Consider the following 23,659-nt stretch of genomic DNA (forward strand, 5'->3'; position numbering starts at 1 on the left):
AGAATAATAAATCATGAAAAAGGGGAGCAGGTGTGTGTTTATGCGCATGTGTGTGTGTGTGTGTGTGTGAGAAAGAGAGATAGAGAGAGAAAAGGGGCGAGCCAAAAAAAAAGTGGGCGGGGACTAGCGAGTCAGTTTGCCCTCCGCCTCAGAGCGTCGCCATGCACTCGGGGTCCCAGCAGCATTCGGCATCGTGGCGGAGCCCCGGAACCTCACCTCACTTGGAAACTTTCTATTCCGTTCGTAAAAAAAAACAAAAAAGATTCATTCAATCCTGGCGAACGAACGGAATCGACTCTTTTTTTTTTTTTTTTGCTACTGCATTTTCTTCTTCTCAACCAGGAATCCAAATTTGGATCTTTTCCTCCATTTTTTTTCCACGCCTGGAAAAGCCGATCTCACCTCTCCGAAACTAGTCTAACTCGCTAACTTTTTTTTTCTTCTTCTTCATTGATCCAAGTCCCCAGAAAGCATCTCGGGGAGGCGGAGTCTTTCCTTTTTTTTAATCCAACCCCCCAATTTGTTGTTGTTAAAAAGCGGTGGGCGCACGCTCGCCTTGCTCGGACGCCACCGCCATCATGATGATGATGTCTCTGAGCAGCAAGCAGCCCTTCTCCGCCATGGCTCACGCCGGCCTGGCGGAAGCCAAATACTCCTCCCTCCACTCCAACTCGGGCCTCCCCGTCTCTTCCTCCTCCTCATCGTCGGCCACCTCCAGCTCGGCGTCTTCCTCCTCTTCCTCGTCCTCTTCGGCGTCCTCCTCTTCGGCCTCTTCCCGGCACAGCAGTATCATCAGCACCAGCGCGGAGGCGATGCGGCGTGCGTGCCTCCCCACGCCACCGGTACGTGTAAGCGCCTTCTTCTTCTTCTTCTCCCCTTCCCCGCCCCCCTCTTGAATTTTGATGACCTTATTTAGCTTTTTCCTCATCCGTCGTGGTTCAATTCCCATCTGACAACCTACAATGTTTGCCTTCCATTTTCCGTTACAGAGCAATATATTCGGCGGCTTGGACGAGAGTCTTCTGGCCCGTGCTGAGGCGTTAGCGGCGGTGGACATCGTCTCGCAGAGCAAGAGCCACCTGCACCACCACCACCATCACCACCCACCTCCGCACCACAGCCCCTTCAAGCCGGACGCCACCTACCACACCATGAACACGTTGCCCTGCACGTCTTCCTCCGCCGCCACGTCGTCTTCGGTCCCCATCTCGCACCCGTCGGCGTTGGGCGGCAACACCAACCACGGCGGGAGCGGGAACCACGGCAACGGCCACCATCACCACCATCACCACCACCACCACCAACCACACCAAGCCCTAGAAGGCGACCTCCTGGATCACATCACACCGGGCTTAGCATTAGGCGCCATGGCCGGTCCGGACGTATCCACGCCCGGGGCTCACATGGCGGGCATGAACCACATGCATCAAGCGGCGTTAAGCATGGCGCAAGCCCACGCGCAAGCCCAAGCGCACGCTCACGTCCACGGGCTCCCTCCGCACATGGGCGGCATGAGCGACGTAGACGCCGACCCCCGCGACCTGGAGGCCTTCGCCGAACGCTTCAAGCAACGCCGCATCAAGCTGGGCGTGACGCAAGCCGACGTGGGTTCGGCGTTAGCCTCGTTAAAGATCCCCGGCGTGGGTTCGTTGAGCCAGAGTACCATCTGCCGCTTCGAGTCGCTGACGTTGTCGCATAACAACATGATCGCGCTCAAGCCTATCCTACAGGCGTGGTTGGAAGAGGCGGAGAAGTCTCATAGGGAGAAGCTGAGCAAGCCCGAGCTGTTTAACGGCGCTGAAAAAAAGCGCAAGCGTACGTCGATCGCCGCGCCAGAGAAGCGTTCGTTGGAGGCTTATTTTGCCATTCAGCCGAGACCGTCGTCGGAGAAAATCGCAGCCATCGCGGAGAAGTTGGACCTGAAGAAGAACGTAGTGCGCGTTTGGTTTTGTAACCAACGGCAGAAACAGAAACGGATGAAGTATTCGGCTTGCGTTTGAACTTGAAAAATGCAACAAAACTTCAACTTTGAGAAGAAAAAAACAAAAACAAAACAACAAAAAAACATTCAAAAAAACTGAGCCAACGACAGAAAAATAAAACGGCCACAAAAACAAAAACAACAAAAAATGAAAATTCACCCCTGTTGTAAATACGACGAAGAAGAAGAAGAAAAAAAATGGACTCCACATGGACGGACTGAAAGAAACGTGCAAGTAAGACTTTCCATTCGATTTGCAAATTTTACCTAAAGTGGTATTTTTTTGGTTGAAAATAACAGACCTAAAAAAAAATACAAAAAAACAGCACTTGATGGTCACATGACTGCCAAATATTCTTTGTAAAAATGCCTCATTTCCACTTTCCTTTTCGTGTCGAAAACGTGCAATTTATTGTTATGAAATCCACTTTTTTCGGGGGGGGGGGGGGGGGGGGGTCCAAGCTGGGGGGGGGGGGGGGGGGGGCTTTTAATGACTAGTCAGCAGGGATCCCCACGTTTTGATGAACTGTTTTGTGACCCCCACTGTTTACAATCTATGGTCTTGCCCTCTTTATGAACTATTAATGGGGAGCCAGGCCATGTTTACTTCATTACATATTTATTGCCCCGCCCCCCCCAAACATTTTAAGGTGATACAATCGATATAATATATAGAGAGATATTATTAATATTATTATTATTATTTCACCGCCCCCTTCTTTGCTATTTATGGATTGATTTTGTATAAATAAATGCGTCATTTTTTTGTTTGCTTGTACCAATCACATTTTTTGATTATTTTTTTCAAAAATCGAGCGACAAATGTAAATAACAAAAATGTCGTCGATGGCACAATGATTGGTCGTTTTTCTTCATTTTCTGTATTTGCTGTTTTAGCGCCAGTATTTTTCTGTATGATGTAACGTTGATTCATTTAAAATCTTTAAAAAAAATGACTTTTAACTTATTTTTAATCATTACTTTATGGATTTTTGTTTAAAAAAAAATTCAGTCGCCATGTGTGTTTCATTAAAAAAACAAACGGAGGACTAAAAAAAAAAAAAAATTAAAAAAAAATATTTAAAAAACAATCCCTCCAGACATGCTAATATTATTTTTTGATTATGAATTCATCTGTTTATTTATTGATAAAGTAGGAGGAGAAAACGCTTTGTGCATGCTCAAACTCCTACAATAAAAAAAATCAATAAATTTATCACTTGGGCTCCATCATACGCTGCATTTTTTGATTTTTTTCCTCCATATTTTAGCCCCGCCCCTTTTTGCAACAAAAAAATGGGGTGATTGACGCCCCTAGTTCGTGCTTACCTGAGAGCAAATGCTAATATTCTATTAGAGGCTTAATCAGGAGGCCTGGGAGGCTCCCCGGAGCGCTTCGGGGGGTTGAGGGGGAGGTACGCGGGGGTGTAAGGGGGGTGCCAGATGTCACCAAGCCAGAAAAACAGCTCAACCTGCCAGAAAAAAAAAAAAAGGAACATTTTTTTGTCAACCTTTGCACACTTTGAAGGATCTACATGAAGATTAAGAAGGAGTTTGCGGCCTAAGGAAGTCGTTACAAGTGCTTTGCATGCTGGGAGATTTATTTAGGGACACCTGACAAGATGGTGATTTTTTTGGGGAGGCGGAGTCTAAATTTTAGTGCAAATTGGCAATACGGGAAGACATTTTTTGTTTTATTTCTAGAAAAATGAGTTTTAATGGCAAATTGGTGATTGCTTGGTGTGTTCTATTAAAGTTATTTGCTGTATATATTTTGTAGAATGGAATTTGACTTTTATTTTGAAGAAAAAATAGTTTTTGAGTGAAATGTTACGTAATTGTGGAAATATAAGAATATTTAAGGCCTGTAAAGTGCAATTATATGTGTGTTATTATATATGACTTATAAATATTTGCATATTATTTAGTATTTGGCACAAAAATTATCAAATTGCAGTTTTCATTAAGAATTGAACAAAAAACTAAAAATGTGCTTTCAAATTTGAATGCAATAACACACTATACATTGTTAGGCTAATAATAATAAAAAAAAAACATGTAACACCAGTTCGGATAAATAAATAAATAAATTTAAACCTAAAATCAAATCAAACATATTTAGATTTTTTTTTTACAGAAAAATGTAACCAAAACATTTTTTTCTTTAAACCTATTTAACACACCCACTTTTAACTGAAAACTGAGCATTACATGAAAATCTGACAAAACATTTCACTCAATTCAAAAATATTTAACCCCAATACCCACAATGCATCATCAAAACAAAACCCCTCCCACACAATTTAATTTTTTTGGTATGTCATCTTCTTAATAGACACATTGAGTGATGTCATTGTGAAAAAAAAGAGATAGCCGTCAATGAAAAGACGCTTCTGGTCCTCCCTAAACGATCCATTGGCTTATTAATACGCGAGCTAATAAGGGGGGAATTATTCAATTACACAAGAAATTATGAAAAGAAGATCATTATGAAACGCCACTTAAGGAGTCATTAGCGACGAAGCTTAATTACTGCTGGTCAGGGAGGGTTTAGGAGTGTGTGTGTGTTGAGTGTGTGTGTGTCGAGTGTGTGTGTCTCATTGGGATGGCGAATTAACAATGATGACAAGCGGTAGGTTTTCTGCTTTGGCGAATGGGAAAAGCCGGAATACATATTTTCAAAGATGGCTATTTCGCATAAGAAATTGCTAGCATAACAAATGTTTCAAAATAAAGGAATTAAGGGATCCAATTGGGATTTTCAAAATGATAGTGTTCTGAAGAAATGAATAAAAAAAGGGGGAAAATTGTGGTGTTGAATTTTGTTAAAAAAAGATGGCTTTTCCGGATGTTAGCGAAAAGATAGAGATTTTCAAAATAAGGGCTGACATTTTACTTATCTAAAATATATGTGTATATATATATATATTTTTAAAGAAAGATAATACCATGGACATCTGGAAAATGAATGATGGGGTTGTAATTTTGTAAAATAAGTAAGTATGGTTGTGAATGTCACTCAAAATTTTTTTTTTTCGGGTAAAAATGGCCAAAAATGAGAAATTTAGGATTTACATATTTTCTTTTGAAAAAGTAGATGCTGAGTAATATATGGTATAGCAATTTGGTAAGTTTGCTTCTACGGTATTGCACTTTTCAGTAAAAAAAAAAGACAATATATTATCGGTGTATTAATTGCCAAAAAGGAGAAAATATGGTGTTTTAAATATATTCTTAGCAAAAGAAGATAATCCGATATGAATAAATGTTTGTATAGTAATATTGTAGTAAGTTTCTATAGCTATTCACGTTTCAGAAAAAAATGAAATCATATAATGTAACAATTGTCAAATATAAGAATATAACATTGCATTAAATATGTTCTTAACGAAATATTATTATACGTAAACCTAATAAACAAATGATCCTATAGAAATCTAGTAAGATTATTTAGTCGTAAAGGACTAGTGGTAACAATTTCCCAACAAAGAGTAATTTTACTTCATTTCATAAATTATTAACAAACATTTTTTTTAGAATTTCAAAACAAGCGCAGGCCCCTCCCCCTCCCACAATTTAACCACCACGCATGCGCACAAGACGCAAACAACTTAAGTACAACAGGAAATAAAAACCCAGCCGTTTTTCCCTAAGACATAATTACATACCTGTCAACTGGTACGTTCTCGCCGTAATTGGTACAACTGAAAGCCCATTTTTATATTGGTACGCTGTACACATGAAAATGGTACGCTAAACGGTGATTTTGAGAAAAAAAAATAAATTAAGGCACTTTCTAGCCATTTTTCACCATCCGCCATTGTTTCTTCCCGGAAACGCATGTCTGCCAAGTGATATATGTACCGGCGCCTCTGATTGGCTAAAAAAAAAAGATCATGATAAACATTTCGTTTTGTAACACTTTCACCATGTGATTTCCGTTTCCTGTCAAAAAAGTAAAGTGGTAAGATTTTCCATGTATTTATACATATATGTAAGGGCGAAAACAAAATTTGGTAAGATCACAAATGGTTCGAGGTTGACAGGTATGTAATTACGCCTTATTTTTTTTAAATATTATTTGTACTATTTCTACCACAACATCACCCCTCCATCAAACACACACGCGCACATACACACACACTCTCGCAGGGGCTAGTGATGAAATTTTAATGAAGTGAGGGACTGCCTTGGGGAGGCACGAGTGGAATATTTTAACTGTACATTTACGCCAAGTGTCCTCCTTTCAAACGGAGCCGAAGAAGAAAAGAGCCGTCGCAGGAATTAGACGTAGCCCACACCAAAAAAATAATCAAGCTGATTTGTCATCGCAAACACGTGGCCCTCCACGCTCGTTGTTAGCATTTTCTAGTGAAATATTAATAACCGCCTAAATATTAATGTATCAGTTAGTGTGTTAAGTGTTTACCCCTCCTCACCAAACACACACACATACAAACACACAAACACACACACCGCTATAGCGGAAGTAAACGAACGGGCCTCCAAATACCTTGAATTATCTCCCCATTCCCGTTTTAGTTTTAAACGTGAAATCTTGATATTAGAAATTACTTACATGCAGCAGATTTCGAAATGGCGTTTGACAGTGGAGAAAGAAAAGTGTCCGATTAATTATTAATGTTAATTTCGATTCGGAAATCCCCCAAAACATTTTTCAAAAGCAATCGTCGCGTGTGACCACCTGCTCACGCATGCGCAGACAACTCTTGACTCGCCCACATTAAAAATGAATGAGTTCGATGCTTTTAAATACATGAAAGAAAGCAGGATTTCCCAAATTTAAAGAAAGCAGGATAAACGGAATAAAATTATTACTACTACTACTTCACATATTATAATTATTAAGTTGTGTGAAACGGAATGAATATAACCTAGTGCAGTAATAAATAAAATAGCCCGAGGGTAAGATTAGATGCTTTAGAAAGGCAGTGACGTCACTATTAACGTGCTCGCGAAAATAATGACAACGTGACTTGTACAATTTGTTTTAGATATTTTCATATAAAAATAATTTTCACCATAAGTGAGGCCTCTTTTAACAAATGCGATAAAACACAAGACATTTTAAGAAAAAAAACTATAGATATTTTCCTTCATGCTGCATTTTTGACAAGATGCAAGTCACGTAATTTTGAACGTCCGAATTTATTTTAGAAAATGCATTTTGAATAATGGTTGCACCTGCAACATTTTAATTATGTAATTTGACGTGAAAGCAACTTGATTGGCAGTCACTGTACAAAATGTATAATTCATTCATCTTCACTCATCCTAATAATTTGTGTTACATTTTCGGGTACGTATGGTACATTTTGGCTCAAGTCCTATTATTTTTTAGCAAATTTCTGGTCAATTTGTCATTTTTTTGCTGCACTTGATCACACAACTCACAAACTTCCATTTTTTTGGACCTCTTGAAGCCCACCTAAAAAAATCTGTACGGCAAAATAATTCAAACGGGCCAAATCGGACCCCCTAAGCGGACCATTTTATAGCCCGAGGGGCCTCACATTTGACACCACCCCTGATTCCAGTAAAAAATAGGCCTCAAACTGCATGTTCAATATTCTGTTACAGCTCAATAAATCATCAGTGAGTGAGTGGGTGAGTGAATGAGAGGGTGAGTGAAAAAGGGTGAGTGAAAGGGTGAGTGCTTTTCACACAAACGAGTGTGTACGCACACACACCCAGTTTATCCAGAGCGGGATCATTTACATAAAGTCCTTAAGGCAAATAACTGTTGGGGGCTCTAATTTATATCTGATGGAAAATTAGCCGTCATTATGCGCGCCATTAGCCGTGTCTTTAATGTGCTTCTAAGTGCCATTTGTCAAGCGGCTTGTTAATATCCTTCAAGTCTTTAAAGTTGAGAGCTCATTAAAAAAGGCTGCAGCGGCGCTCCCTTACCCAGCGTCATTTCGGGGGTGTTTAGAGGGTGGGTGTAATTTTTTTGCTGGGGAGAGAGAGGACAATGTCTTCTAAAGTTGTTGTTTAACTTTGGGTGGTGCGTGAGGTTGCCAGGTTGGGCAAAATAAGTCAATTTTGGGTTTTAAAAATGGAGGTAAACAGAGTTAGGGGAAGATTTTATTGAAGGTTAGTGTAAATTAAGCGTCATGTTGGGTGGAAAGTTAAATTTGATTGGATGATAAAGGTATTTTGGAGAAAAAATGGTCATACATGCAAATAAAATGGTTGATATTTGCAGATATGGGGAAGAAAAATGGGCCTGAAATCCATTTTTGCTTTAAAATTATAGCAAAGAAATCAACTTGCTGTAAGAAGTTCCAAAAATTAAATTTTGGCATTTTTTGGCAGAAATATGTGCACCAAAAATTAGCAAAAATAGGATTACAGTCAAATATTTTGGCTAAAATGTTATTAAATACAATGGAAGTAAAGGCCAATTAACAGATTTGGGTTTAAAAATGGGCCTCCACCCCCAAAAAGTTTTCGACCCCCAAAATAAAGTCTAATCAAAGCAAAACTATTTAAAACCAAAACAAAACCCAACATTTTTTTCACTCTATCAAAATTCTAACAACGTATTTGTTAATTTCACGTCACAAAAACCCAGAAAAATCAAGTTTTTAGTTCAACGCAATCATTCATAACACAACTTAATGCCGAGAGGTCAAAAGGTCAAAAACTACAGGACTTTTCAGCTAATTTTCATTTATTTCTAGTATTTTGAAGGTATTCTATTCCAATTTTTGTGTCAGGACAACGTCCTCGGCCCCCTCGACTCGATCCCGCCCTCCCCGCCTCACCCCCCCCCCCCCTCGCCTCCGTGTAACGGCTTCCTCCAGGCGAAAGCAATAAAGGCAGTAATTAGAATGCTAAAGACAGATGTAAATAAAGAGAACGAGACAGTGGTGAGGGATGGGGCGCCGAGGTCACACACCCTCTACGTTTTTTTCTCCAAGAAGAAGAAAAAATAAATCATTACTCTATAATGTTACAGACGGTGATAGACGTCCAATCAATTTTGACCAGGGGAGACCGGGTTAAGATTCATGGCCTTCAATAGAAGCGTATGAGGTTTAGAGTTTGTAACACGCTGTAAAAAGTCGAGGCACCAGTAGCAGAAGCAGCAAAGCAGCCCCAGAATGTCACAGATTTTAATTTGTGTTTTCACAGATTTTTATTTGGTGTTTTTTCTCAGATTTCCTATTAGAGTCATTATATTAAAACATATATTTTACATACATACATAAAACATGATTTTTAGTATAATGATAAATGTAAGATTAGATTTTTTTATATTCAATGTTCATTTGATCTATTATTTTTTGACATATTTATTATTTTTTATCCCATATTTTTGTTTTTGTTATTTTTATTTTTAATTCTAATGTATTTTTTGATAATCATTATATTTTTGTAATTATTATGTATTTATCCCATTTTTTTAAATTATTTAAAATCACTGCCATTATTTTTTGTTAGAAAAAAAAAATATTTTCAATGTGTAAAAAGACACGATTTTGTGTATGAGTATGTGACATGAAATATCATCCATACTCTTGAGATTACACGCGCAGCGGGAACCGTTCAAGGCAAGGGGGAGGGGGATCTGGGGCTAATTAAAATATTAGCACGATTAAAAATACATCACTGAAGAGCGCGCGGTCACATTTAACGAGGCGGGACGTTCGTAAACGACTCAAGTTAAGCGCCCTGCGTACATCCTCGGCGAAGATCCTCGCAATACGCACATAGTTTTTTTTCCCCGCTGCAAAACATGCCATTTTGGTGAAAATAGACTTTTTGGATGATTCCTTAAGAACAGAATAACAAAAACTAAACATTTTCTACACTTCTTGAGGTCAAAACTCCAAAATTTCTGATTATTTTCGGTCATTTTACTGAAAAATAGTATATTTATGATCATTTTGTATTAATTTGGTCATTTTTACATCTTTTTTTGGTTATTTTTTGGCAAATTTGGATCCTCTAAGAATTTCAAGTCGACCAAAAAGTTTAGACACCCCTATTTTAGCGACACACACTTGATGGGCAACAGTCCAAGCGACTAAGCTACATTATTAACGAGGTTGGAGTGGATGTCTTTGGGCTGCGAACCACCTGCTGGCTTTTATTAGCTAATTAATGGTGATTTATCAGCACTGCTAAATTGAGCACAGACGCGTTGCCTTCAGGTGTGCGTGAACAGCACGGGAATTTTGAATGTGAGGGTCAAGGAAGGGGCTTTAAAAGGTATTTGCTCAGGAAAAAATGCTATTCAGTATCGCCAATAGAGGTCACAAACAACAACAACAAAAACTTATAAGAGGGATTTAACTATACAGTGCACTTCTACTTACAAATGCCTCTATATACAAATTATTCAGGTTAAAAATGCTTAAATGGGAACATTTAGTTTCAGTATACGAAAAAAAATCAGTCTTTAGGCCAAATTGGATGCATTTTCCATAATAATAAAAAATAAAATTCATTTTATGAAACGTTTAGCCTCCTCAAAAGGGTCGCGGGGTTGCTGGAGCCAATCCCAGCTAACTGTAGGCACTAGAATTAGTGGTCAGCCAATCAGAGGGCACAACTAAATATAGCTTCACCACCAACAACAACAAAAACAATAAATACTAAAAACTATAAGAGGGATTTAACTATATAGTGCACTTCTACTTACAAATGTCTTTACATACAAATTATTCAGGTTACAAAACGCCTCAATGAGAACTTTTTGTTTCAAAATATGAAGAAAATTAAAGTCAGCCAACACCAATTCTCAAAAACTCAACGTAAATACACTTCCCGTATTTTATTTTGAAATTCACATGATGCCATGAGCCTACACTATACCGTAATTTCACGACTATAAGGCGCATCGCATTTAAAGGCGCACACTCAATGAATGACATATTTTATGTATTTTTTTCCATATATAAAGCACACTGGATTATAAGGCGCTCTGTCTATTTTGGAGAAAATGTAAGACTTTTAAGTGCTCCTTATATTCGGGAAAATACAGTACTCATTGTTGTTAGCATTAAGCTACCAGCTACGTATTTCAAAACGTGAGGTGTTCTTTGTATTTTTTACTGCAAACGATGTGTCAAAGACTTTGTTATGTATGTTTATTCTTTCAGTTTCTAAACGCAGGTGAGTCCCGGCGGGTGAAAAATGTCAATGCGGCGCCATTGAAGCGTTTTGGCAAAACCGGAAGCGCTTTAAGATGCCTTTGCGCGATCGTCTCATCCCGGAATGCGATGAAGAATTCAAAACGGCGGCATCACACGGCGCCTCCGGCGAGCCGTGCCTTGAAAGGAGCTACCGGCGCGTAAGGAAGCGCATTTGCTCAGCGGGAATGGGATGCGGGCGGGGGCGCCAAAATGAATGAATAAGTGTTCAAAAACGTCCCAAAACAGTCAATATTTTCTTAAATTCTTGATTTTTTTCAACCCAACAATAATAATAAAAGACTACCATTCATTTTATGAAATGCTTATACTTCTAAAAAAGGGTCGCGGGGTTGCTGGAGACGATCCCAGCTAACTGTTGGCACTAGAATTGGAGGCTAGCCAATCAGATAGCTCAACCAATTATAGCTAGGGTTAGGCTATTTAATGTTTGTTAGCAACTAGCTAGCCTAGCATGATTTTTTTTTTTTTTTTTTTTGGGGGGGGGGGGGCTGGACTACTTGTAGATGCAATATCGAAACAAGAGGACTAACTCGGGATCGAACCCTCGACCCCAGAACTGTGAGCCCAATGCGCTAACCACCCATTTTAGATATATTTAGATTTTTTTTTAAATAAATGGATTAAAAGAACTGGATTAAAAGCCCTGAATATTCAGTTTTTTTATAGATCTAAAACAATGTTTTTTTTAGCTGTTCTTAATATATTTTTAGATTTTACTAAATGTTTTTTGAACAAAAAACTGATAAAAAATATATAATATTTAGATTATTTTAAATAGATGGATTAAAAGAACTGGATTAAAAGATTTGAATATTTAGTTTTTTATAGATCTAAAACAATATTTATTTTAGCTTTTTTTAATTTTACAAAATAATTTTTTAACTAAAAACTGAAAAAAAAATGATTAAAAAAATGACAATTATTGATTTAAAAGGGGAAAATCATTAAATTTAATATACATCTATAATCTTCATTTAAATTTGATCCTAAAACAGAAAGTCGGCACTCATCATTTAATTTCCCGGGCCGCACAAAATGATCCGTCGGACCAGATTTGGCCCGCGGGCCGCCACTTTGACACCATATCACTATCCGATCGTGGGAATTGAACGCCACATATTTTTTAAAAATGACCAAAATAGTCACTTGCCTTAGAAAAGGAATCAAAGAAAATGAAAATAAAGTAAATAAACGGCATCGTCCACGCCATCATTTCATTTGATGACCATGAGAAAAGCTCCAGGGGGCGCCGTCTGAATTAATGTTGTAATTCTTTATCAAGACCAGACGCGGTATTACCTTGAAGCCTTGCTTTTCCGGACGGACGGACGAATGGACGCCGCTTTTATGCAAAAACGCTTGGCGGGCTCTGCTTATTTTAATGATGGTCCTAATTTGTTGGCTCACTCTGAATTATTCATCTCTTTTATATTCAAGCCCGTTATTACGTGTCATATATCTACGGGAGAAGAAAAAGGGGGGATTGAAAAGGAGCTGCCCAGAGGAGAAAAAAAAAGAATTTAAAAATCAAATAAATACTTTTGAATATTAATATTTGCCCTGACATTTGCTCTGATGTGATTTGGACATGTGTTGGAAAAATGTTGATGTTAGGGAGCGTGTTTGGCGGATTATAAGGCGCATAATAGTGTATAAGGAGTATTTTTTTTTTACATATCTATATATAGTTGGTGTTAAAGTTTGAATAAAATTGTGTTGAAGTGAGTTTATGTCGGAGGGGAAGTCAAATTATGAAAAAAAGGATTTAAAAAAAAATGTTGGAATTCTGAACTATTATGAACATGTTAAACTGGCTACAGTATTTTCTGGACTATAAGTTGCATTTGTGTATAGTTTTTTTTAGGTCTATGGTTAATACTCAAGTGCGACCTTTTTTTATTAATTTTATTTTATTTTTTTGTTCTTTCTGACCATTGACCGCCTATTTAACCTGTTTTTTTATTTATTAATATTTTTTTACTTGTGTTACTATGACTCATGTTCTTGATTTCCGTTATAATAAAAAAAATGCAATTTATATTCCTTATACTTATAAAAAAATAAAAATAAAATTTCTATTTTTATAATATACAAAATGATTTTTGAACTAAAAACACAGAAAAAAATGGATTAAAAATGACAATTATCGATTTGAAAGGGGGAAAATCAGGAAATGTAATATACATATATACTCTTCATTTGAATTTGATCCCAAAACAGAAAGTCGTCACTCATCATTTACTTTCCCGGGCCCCACAATACGATGTGGCGGACCAGATTTGGCCCGCAGGCCACCACTTGGACACCGATGATTTAAACGCATTATATATATAGTCAAAATTCATTTCTCGATGCTGTCCCTCCTATTTCAAACATTTTTCGGACAAGACGCCCCGCAAAAACAACCATCTCGCGTCGGCCAATCAAACCATCTGTCGGAGAACCCCCCCTCGTTCCCCCCTTAGGGCCACAAGGTGCTAACATCAACCTCGGCGGCGTTGGGCTAAGTGATGTAGCGCTGGCGAGGGCAAACAAAGCCTTGTTTGCGCGGTACGAAAACTAAGATTGCACGGCTAGTGGCGGCGTTCTGGCGGCATATTTGTGTTTGTCCAATAAAAGAGGCGTGCCGGCTCGCCATTCAATTAATGTTGCGCCGCAATCTATTCATTGGACCAAGCCGCTGGGACCGTATTGATTGCGCGGGGTCAGATGTGGAAGCGAGCGAGCGAGTGAGCGAGAAAAAGAGAGAGAGAGACAAGTGGGGTGCCTAATGGAGTGAAATAAAGGAGGCGGGAAAAGCTTGTAATGAAGCTTCAACTCCTAAAAGGCAAGAAAATGATAAAAAATGGCTGTAAAAGATGCCATTTTGACACTTTTTTTCATACTAAAGGACACTTATGTGCAAACTTGAGTCTGTCACAAGGTTTGTGGGGGGTGCCGGAGCCTATCCAAGCAAGCTATGTTTGGGTCAAAGGGGCGGGGCAGACCATGAATGGCTGGACAGCCAATGGAAAGGCACGTTTGTTTATTTTTGTTTGCATTTTTTGGGAGATTTGGGAGGAAAATGGAGCACCTGGAGAAAAGCCATACAAGCCAGGGGAGAATATGTAAATTTAATACGGGGAGGAATGCGCCAGGGATTGAGCCCGCGAGCTTAAAGCGCTGAGGCGGATTTGCAAACCACTTTTCAATGATTCTTAGAAATAGGCTAGGAAATGCAGCGCAGAAAATTAACGAATAAATAATTCTTATTAGATATTTTTATCAAGGACTAAAACAAAACAAAATATCTAAGATTCTAAATTTAGATATTTTTATGGAAATTTTGAAATTTGTTTTCCAAAAAAAATGCTATTTTCTATTTTCTGAATTCTAAATTAATATTTGATATTTCATTTCTTTTATATTACACTTTTTGCCATCTTTAAGGCTCTGAACGATATATTAAAACCAATTTCCCATCACTGCAGACCCTCAAAATTAGCAACTATCTTGATGCTATCGCTACAAGCTAACTCCTCATCACCCTCAAAACTTCCCCTTGATTTCCAGCCTTCACATCCGTCCATCCCTATTCCTTCCTTCCTTCCTTCCTTCCCTCTCGCATGTCGGTCGCCATCAAAGTCTGGCTCGCCCCGTCAATCATCCCATCGAGCATTAAAGGGGGGGCGAGTGGCACCTCTCCCATCTGGGCTAATGACTTGTAGCCACGACCCGCACATTGGCGAGACCTCTGGGGTGGTTTTTCCTCCCCCCCCCCATCCCCCATCGGCCCGTGCGGCCCAGATGATGAAAAGCAGGAGATAAAATCAAGTGACACTTGCTACTGGTGGCGAGGAGCACTCGAGCAGGAGCTGACACTCTGTGCACGACACCCCCCAACCCTGGCGCACACATTTTGCTTCTTCCTACCACTTAGCCCTTTGCTAGAATACCTTCAAAATCTTGATATGTCATTGTAGTACTTGATACAGCAAAGCAGCCCCAGCACTAACGTTTCAAAGGGATTTTTTGACAGTGTAATTTTGCACATGAGTCGATTTTGTCAATTTTGTCGATTATTAATAATAAGAATAACAAGAAATGTATTGAGGGGGGAAAAATAGGACATTCAAATCCAATTTTGAGATTAAATTGTAGTACCTGATATAGCAAAGCAGCCCCAACGCTAACGTTTGTCCCACTTGAGCAAAATTTTACATGCGAGTCAAGTCGATTTTGTCGATTATTAGTAATAAGAATAACAAGAAATGTATTGAGTGTAAAAAATAGGACATCTAAATTCAATTTGGAGATTATATTGGAGTACCTGATACAGCGAAGCAACCCCAGTGCTAATATTTCATGGAAAAATAGGACATCTAAATCGAATTTTGTTTTTTTTCACCACAAATTTTAACAAAACTATGCAACTATGTATGAGCAATATTGATAAAAATCACTTTGTTTAGGGGGGGGGGGGCACTACATTTTTGGATTAGTTTAAAAATGCCTTACAAAGGGGTTGACTTGTCCAAATTGTGGACAAAAGAAATGTTCTTGAGCGCCAATTTTGAAGGAAAAAATAAATAAATAAAGCGGCCAGCGGTGACTTCTAGAAGCCTTTCGGATCACTGAGCATGTCACTTCCGCTCGAAGCGCAATATTCAGGTCAGCAAAGTCATTCTTGAACGCCGCAAAAACCCATCGTGATGCCACTGTAGCGCACTGTGCAAGTTGCAACAATGACGGCTTTCCTAACTCTAAAAAAAAAAAAACATGTTTTTGATGCTAAAATAGGAGAAAATGGACCAAAACAAATCTTTTTTGTCTTTCAAAAGCGAAAGAAGAAAACCTATTTCCTGACTTCAGGAGCTCCAATTGATTTAATTAAAAAAATAATTGATGATAATCAAAACGACACAGTGATTAAGTGGTTTGCGCATTCGGCTCGCAGTTTTTAATTCATTTTTTCTGTGTTTTTTAGTTCAAAAATCCTTTTGTAAAATCTAAAAATATATTTAAAAAAATCTAAAATAAACATTGTTTTAGATCTATACAAAACTGAATATTCAGGGCTTTTAATCCAGTTCATTTAATCTATTTATTAAAAATATCTAAATATTATATCTAAAATGGTCCTTTTTTCTGTGTTTTTAGTTCAAAAATCAATTTGTAAAATCTAAAAATATACCAAAAAAAAATCTAAAATAAACATTGTTTTACATCTATAAAAAAACAGAATATTCAACCCTTTTAATCCAGTTCATTTAATCCATTTATAACAAAAAAACATCTAAATATTATATCTAAAATGGCCCACGTAAAATCAAGTTGACCTTAAAGCGTCCCGCCAATCAACCCGAGTCCGACACCCTTGTGGATAAGCAGCACAGAAGCTAATTAAATGTCCAAAAGAAGAAAAAAAAATCAACTAAAATCCTCCAATGGGTTGCCACGAAAGAATCTCCCCTCCTATGCAGACGAGCGATTATTAAATATGAATGTTGTTTGGGTGCTGCCTGGGCTCGCCAACGCGTGTTAGCGGATGTCTGGCTAACGCCGAGCCTCCCGGCGGCGCCCAAGACAAACAGCGCTGGTAACCTCGCCCCCGAAAGAAAAAAAATAGACGCGGCGAGTTTGATAGAGTTATTACATGCGTTTGTGCTCCTGAATCTATTACCCCGACGGGCGGGATTCTGCCGGGACGTCTGGCAACCCTGGGTGTCAAGGGTCGACCAATTGCGGGAGCCGATGTGTGCTTTTCATTACTAAACTACAAACTTGTGTTCTGTGTTGACTCTAGTGGCGATTAAGACGTTATTATTTCGGGAAATGAAATTCTACACGTTGTTTTTTTTTTTTTTTTGGTAGACGGACTCATTTTTAGAGACTGAAACGTGATTTTTTTTATTTCATTTTTTTTCTTCTACCCCCCAAGAGAGATTTTTTTTCATGTCCCAGCACGAGCCAAAACAACATTTTGATTGATATTGTGTTTGTCGAAGTAATAAAGGGATGTGGCGTATTTTTCGGACTATAAGGCGTGTTGTGGGGATTTAAGAAAATGTTTTTAGTCGGTTAGGTTTAAGTAATAATAGTAAAAATGGACAATATTAGGCTAAATGGAGGTTGGTTAACATAAGTTTTTTTATGAGAAGGATAGCCTAAAAAAATAAATAAATAAATAATCTGAAGCATTTAAGTCTTAAATGTGGTATTCATTTATTAAGGTTTAATTTGGGGAGCTACCATTTGACTGAAATTAATGTCAATAACGATGACAATTTTTGATTGATATTGCGTTTGTGGAACTAATAAAGTGATGTGGCGTATTTTTCGGACTATAAGGCGGGGATTTTTAAAAAAATGTTTTATTTGATTAAGTTAAAGTAGTAATAGTAAAAATGGACAACAACAGGCTAAATAGAGGTTGGTTAACATTTTTTTTCAGAGAACGGTAGCCTAAAAAAATATAAATAAATATAAAACAGGCTGCTGCACTATAAGTCGCATTTAAGTATTAAATATGGTATTCATTTATTAAAGTTAAATATGGGGAGCTTCCGTTTGACTAAAATGAATGTCAATAGTGGTTTAAAATTTTGATTGTGGAACTAATAAAGTCATGTGGCGTATTTTGCGGACTATAAGTCGCATGATGATCGCATTGAAGGCATTTTTTACAGCGAAAATATTGGCTTCTAATTCTCAATATTATTAAATATAAAAAATAAGTTAAATTTCAGAATTTTGACTTTCAAGCCCACCATTCATTTGCTGCCGACCCTCCCCGTCCATTTCAAACAAATTCTTATTGAAATAAAGTTCATTTTTTAATCTTTTTCTTTTAAAATTGGTTATAAAAGAAAGAATGATCTTTATTTCTACGCTACGTACCCCCTCGTAGGGTTCTCGGGGGGGTGTGGCCGGACCTCCCCTGACAACTGTCCAATTATGTATATGACAGCAGTCCTTACTGTTTGCCCTGCCCGTAATCAATAAAGGATGCGCCTGAGCGCACATAGATTTGGGCAGCGGACGCCAAAGCATGAAAATCATTGGCCAGGAAAGCCGGCGTGGAAGTGACAGGTGGAAGTAAGAAATGAAATGAAAAAAAAAAGGGAAAAAAATGCTTTCATGAATAAATGTAAACACAGTAGTCCAAAGCAATTACTGTCGCCGCTCACCTCCTTTAAGGTGTCTTTTAATGAAAAGATGGACGGCGCTTACTGGGGCGTTTAATTGTATCTTGATACACACAGCTTGTTGAACGTAGGGGTAGGGGGAGGAAAAAATAAAATAATAATAAAAAAATATAAAAAGCAGCGCAGGTGGTCAATGAAATGGGCTTGAAAGACAGTGTTTGGTTTATTGATCCGAACGTGGATTGGACAGATTTTTAAAATGACGTTTTGTTATGCTTTTAACGTGAGGATATGACTTGGAAGCTTGTCAAAATGTATTTATTTGTTGTCCAAGTTATTTGATGTGGGAAGGTAGGGTTAAGTTTAGTGGCATTGGTAGATATCTATATATATGTGTGTATATCTAAGTCTGTGTGTATAGCTATGTCAATGAGTATATATATCTGTATTTGTGTGTATATTTATAGGTATATCTGTGTATACATGTATCTATATCAATGTGTATATATATATCTATGAGTAAAACTATGTGTATGTCTGTATATACCTATATTTTTGTGTATATCTATATTTATGTGTAAATGTATGTGTATATCTATGTATACCAATATCTACATCAATGTGTATATCTATATCTATTTGTATATCTATGTTTATGTGTATGTCTATATCAATGTGTATATCTATGTGTATATATGGATATAATTATACCTATATCTGTGTATATCTATATCTGTGTACATATGAATATATCTGTACCTATATCTGTGTATATCTATGTGTATATATGGATATAATTATACCTATATCTGTGTATATATATATATATATATATATATATATATATATATATATATATATATATATATATATATATATATATATATATATATATATATATTTATGTGTAAATCTGTGTATATTTGTATATACCTATATTTATATCTGAATCTATGTGTATATCTATATCAATGTGTATATCTATGTGTATATATGGATATATCTATACCCATATCAATGTGTATATCTATATCCATGTGTATATATCTATCCATATTTGTGTAAATCTATGTATATATCTGTGAATACTTATATTTATCTAGTATTACATACTGTATTATATCTACGTTTTCGTGTAAGTGGCGGCCATTTTAGATCCAGCGATCCTTCCCAGAAAAATAAAAGACATAAAAGATATTCCCCCACCTATCCTTCACATATACTCACTGTTCACCTCACATATATACTTCTATTATGTTATTTAACAAAGGCCATCATCATCATTATCTGGTTTCCTTTTCTTTGTCCTCCACGTTAAAAAAATCCCATCCTAATTAAGCCAAATGCCAAAGCTACGACCCCCCCCCCCCCCCTTTCAAAGACTAAGCTCTCTAATGATCCACCCGTGCCAGCGTCTTTATTATCCTATCCGACTCGCCGGTCCGAACGATCGTAAATCACCCGCCGCGGTAATGGCGCAGATTAGCGCGCTATCAAAAAGCTTTCTTCATGCACGAGGCGCTAAAATCCCGCCGGGGCCTAAGTGTTTTCCAGCGCCCGCTGGCTGGCTGGCCTGTCAGCCGCCATTTAGGCCCCGACGTGATTAACGCCCGGCCCGGTCACCGACGGGCGGGCGGGCGAGCCCCGGCCGGCGTGGTCGGATGAGAGAGGCGCTTTGATTTCCTCTTCCTGTTTAGGAAAGAGAAGCCTCCATCCACCTCGCGCTACTTCCCTCCCCCCAGCTGGCGCCGCCTGCTATTGTGACCCATGAATTATTGATTAACCCGGGTAATAGAAAAGATAGAAGTGTAGCGTGCTTTTGACCTGCCTCTTCTGCAGTGAATCACTGGGAACGACGGTGTATTATGCATGCAGATGAGGACGTCGAGAGCCAGCGTTGGAGATATTTAGACGCCGTCGGGTAACGTGGATAAAACGGGTGGATGGACGAATGTACGAAAAAATACTATACAGTTTTTGGGTTTATTTTGGATTTTTTTTACTTTCTTGCAAGAAAAATATTTCTACAGTCACTTGTTGCTAGGCAGACTACAACACAAAATGCAATTAACGAGTTGGAAAACGACAATAACGATTGTGTGTTGAAATTTAGACGCCGTCGAAAAAATACTATACAGTTTTTGGGTTTATCTTTGATTTTTTTTTTCAACTTGTGTTCTTGGAAGAAAAATATTTCTACAGTCACTTGTTGCTAGGCAGACTACAACACAATATGCAATTAACGACAATAAAGATTTTACTCTACAGTTTTTGGGTTCATCTTTAATTTTTTACTTTCTTGAAAGAAAAGTATTATATTTCTACAGTCGCTTGTTGCTAGGCAGACTACAAACCAAAATGCAATTAATGAGTTGGAAAACGACAATAAAGGTTGCCGCTCACTTTCAAAATTGAATTCAAATCGTTCCAGGAATGCAATGTTCGATAGGGTTGAAGTCAGGGGATAACGTGGATAAACCGGGTGGACAGACAAATACGAAAACGTTTTTTGGGTTTATATTTGATTTAAAAAATAAATAAAAATTATGTTCTTGCAAAAAATACATATATTTCTAGTCACTTGTTGCTAGGCAGAATACGACTCAAAATGTCCGCCAGAAATAGCAATGAACGAGTTTGAAAACGACCGTAAAGATTGCGATTTATTTGGGTTTATCTTTTACTAATATAATTCTTTAAAACTTTCTCTTAACAAAAACATTTCCACAGTCACTTGTTGCTAGGCGGACTCCTACCCCAAAAATACCACCAACAATATCAATTAACAAGTTTAAAAAAAACTCAACAAAAACTGAACCTCACTTCCAAAATCAAATTCAAACCTATTTCAGAAATACCATGTTCAATTGGGTTCAAGTCAGGGGATGACAATTTCTCCACCACAACGCCCTCCCACTTAAAACCGTGATTTTGACACCCCCCCACGACCGGCATTCCGGCTTTTTTTTACCCCCCTTTTTTCCTCTACGTGTTAAGCCGGGAGGAAATTGCATCAATATTTCATAACGGGGCCGCGGCGTTTGGACGGGCGAAGCGATAAACAGTCGGCCATTAATAATGCAGCGCGGTGACACTGACCTTATTTTGCGCCTTCCAACCTGCCGCTGTTGATATTTGAGGATGTGCGCCGCCCTCTGACGCTCTCCAGTACACACAGGAGGCGGAGCTCTTTTGTTCAAAGTCTGCAAAGACGAGAGAGGAGGGGAGTCAAGTAAACAACAGCCAGAAAAAAACCCACGCAAAGTTCTTGTTTGACAGAGGTTACACGGCATTAACCGAGCCGGGAGCATATCTTCATTTTTCACAAGAAATGACGGCCGACAAGCGGCGTTGACAGGCCAACGCACGCGCCAAAAACAGGCGAAACGGCTTTGACGGGGGAAAAAAATATACCCGACGAGGCGCTAGCTAGACTTTGGGGACGTGCCTGAGGAAATAGAAACACCTGCTCTGGGTTGAGTTCAAAGTTCAAGGCATCAAAAGATGAGTTGTGGAGGAGAATTTGTGATTTGATAAGAGAATTTTTGGAAGATTTTGGGGGGTTGTATGAACTTGGGTGGTGGTGGGCGTAAGGGAATTTCATAGTAGTGATATTGATTTTGGTATAAGGAGGATTGGATTGGGGTTTTAGTTGCGCCTTATAGTGCGGAAAATACATGGAGATGATTAGAAGGGGTTTTTATTGAAGTTGATGGGTTTAATGGTATTGTACAAGTATAATGGGATTAAAAGCTTTATAAAATGTGCATGAATACAAATAAAAAATGGACTAATAATCAATAAATCATAAGAATAAAAAGTTATTTTAGAAAAAAATATAAATTAGAAGTCAACTAAATACATTAATAGGGTAGTGCATAAATAACAACCAACAGATATATGATTATTAAATAATAATAATACTAATAAATAAATGATGCATAATTTAAAAGAACCAAATAATTTTAAAAAATCTAAAGATTAGTTAGAAAAATTAACAATCATTTTTAAAATCAATAATATAATTTTTAAATCAATAAATAACTTAAAATCAATCAATAAGTAATACAGAAATAAGTATTGGCATAATAAGTAGTCAACAACATAAGTAGGGAAGTGCACAAATAACAAAAAGCAAAAAAAAAGAAACTAATAACAAAATAATAATGAGTAAATAAAGAAGTAGTCAACATATGATCCAAAATGGCGGCACGTACGGGTGCAGTCGCTCTCCAGTTTGGTCATTTGATTTGATTGATAAGTAGTCAATATGAATAAATGGCCAGTTGCAAAAGTAACTTAAGTTAAGTACAAGCTAAGTCTTGATTAGATTTGCCTAATTAAGACTTTTGTTGTTTTACAATGTCCTAAAAATGACAAATTAAAGCGAGAAGAACAAAAATTGACAAAAGTGTCTGTGGAAAGATGGCATTATTTTGAAGAGAGATGAAAAGTCGGATGGATGGATGAATGGCGGTGGGTGGGTGGGTGGGTGTTTTTCGGTGTGTGTGTGTGTGTGTGTGGGGGGGGGAGTTGGGGTACGCAAGGTGAGGAAAGAGGGGGAGCGGGTGGGATGGCCCGGGAGATGTTTGCGGCTGCTTGACAGCCAGCTAGATTGTATTTGACGTGAAGCCCACAGATGAAAGGAGAGCGGACAGCTGGCCCAGTGCACTCGCGTCGCTCCGACGCTCACCTCGCCGCCGTCCTCCCGAGCCCCGCCTCCTGCCTCCCCAATCCGAGCCCCCCTCCCCCCCCAAACGCCAAATCCAGACTCGCTCGTCTCTCTCGCCTTGTTTGGTCAATACGGAAGCATTTATTAGCGGCCGTTACAAGCGACCTCCCTGTTGCATCAATTATGAATTGAAGATGGGATAGCGACGTTGGAGAGAATTTGGCGAGTTGCCATTGACGGTGAGGAGTGGTGAATTTGTTTCAAATGGGAGGGTCGGCAGGGTTGATCAAAAAAATTTGAAGAAAACACAATTAAATTGACGGATCTTTCATTTAAATTACTTACAAAAAAAGGTTAATATGCTCTGTGTTTGTTTTTTGGGGAATCAATGACATTTATTTTTATGAAAATTGAGTAAAAAGGACTAAAACACTTTTTGGGGGATTTTTTTCAATTTTTTGGAAGAAAACACTATTAAATTGACTGATCTTTCATTTCATTTATAAAAAATTGGTTAATATTGTCCGTGTAGGTTTTTTGGGGAATCAATGACAACATTTTCTTGTGAAAAATTGACTAAAAAGGACTAAAACACTTTTTGGTGGATTTTTTTCTTTTTTTTTTTTTGGAAGAAAACAATTAAATTGACAGATGCTTCATTTCATTTATGAAAAAAGGTTAATATTATGTG

General features: G+C 38.0%; 1 protein-coding gene and 1 long non-coding RNA gene across 5 annotated transcripts in view; one reads left to right on the top strand and one right to left on the bottom strand.

Moving 5' to 3' along the window:
• LOC144198648 (uncharacterized) overlaps positions 1-23,659 on the bottom strand; it is a 47,357-nt gene that overhangs the window by 12,296 nt on the left and 11,402 nt on the right. Inside the window, exons 2-3 of one of the 3 annotated variants that reach the window (XR_013326762.1) lie at positions 21,396-21,499; positions 3,311-3,453 (exon numbers count right to left, since the gene is read on the bottom strand). This is a non-coding gene — a long non-coding RNA (uncharacterized LOC144198648). Of the gene's footprint in view, positions 1-3,304; positions 3,454-6,560; positions 6,688-21,395; positions 21,500-23,659 lie in introns of those variants that run through there. The other 2 variants (XR_013326764.1, XR_013326763.1) reach the window with 2 other exon arrangements.
• Positions 144-2,420, top strand: pou4f2 (POU class 4 homeobox 2). Of its 2 annotated transcripts, none has more exons than XM_077719773.1 (2): positions 144-848; positions 990-2,420. In XM_077719773.1, the coding sequence occupies exons 1-2, from the start codon at positions 579-581 to the stop codon at positions 1,998-2,000; spliced, it is 1,281 nt and encodes a 426-aa protein (XP_077575899.1). In that variant the 5' UTR covers positions 144-578; the 3' UTR covers positions 2,001-2,420. The 2 variants fall into 2 exon arrangements, with proteins under 2 accessions (XP_077575899.1, XP_077575900.1); XM_077719774.1 differs by having other exon boundaries at positions 144-842.

The sequence above is a fragment of the Stigmatopora nigra genome, chromosome 6 (assembly GCF_051989575.1).
Source record: "Stigmatopora nigra isolate UIUO_SnigA chromosome 6, RoL_Snig_1.1, whole genome shotgun sequence".
Lineage (NCBI taxonomy): Eukaryota > Metazoa > Chordata > Actinopteri > Syngnathiformes > Syngnathidae > Stigmatopora > Stigmatopora nigra.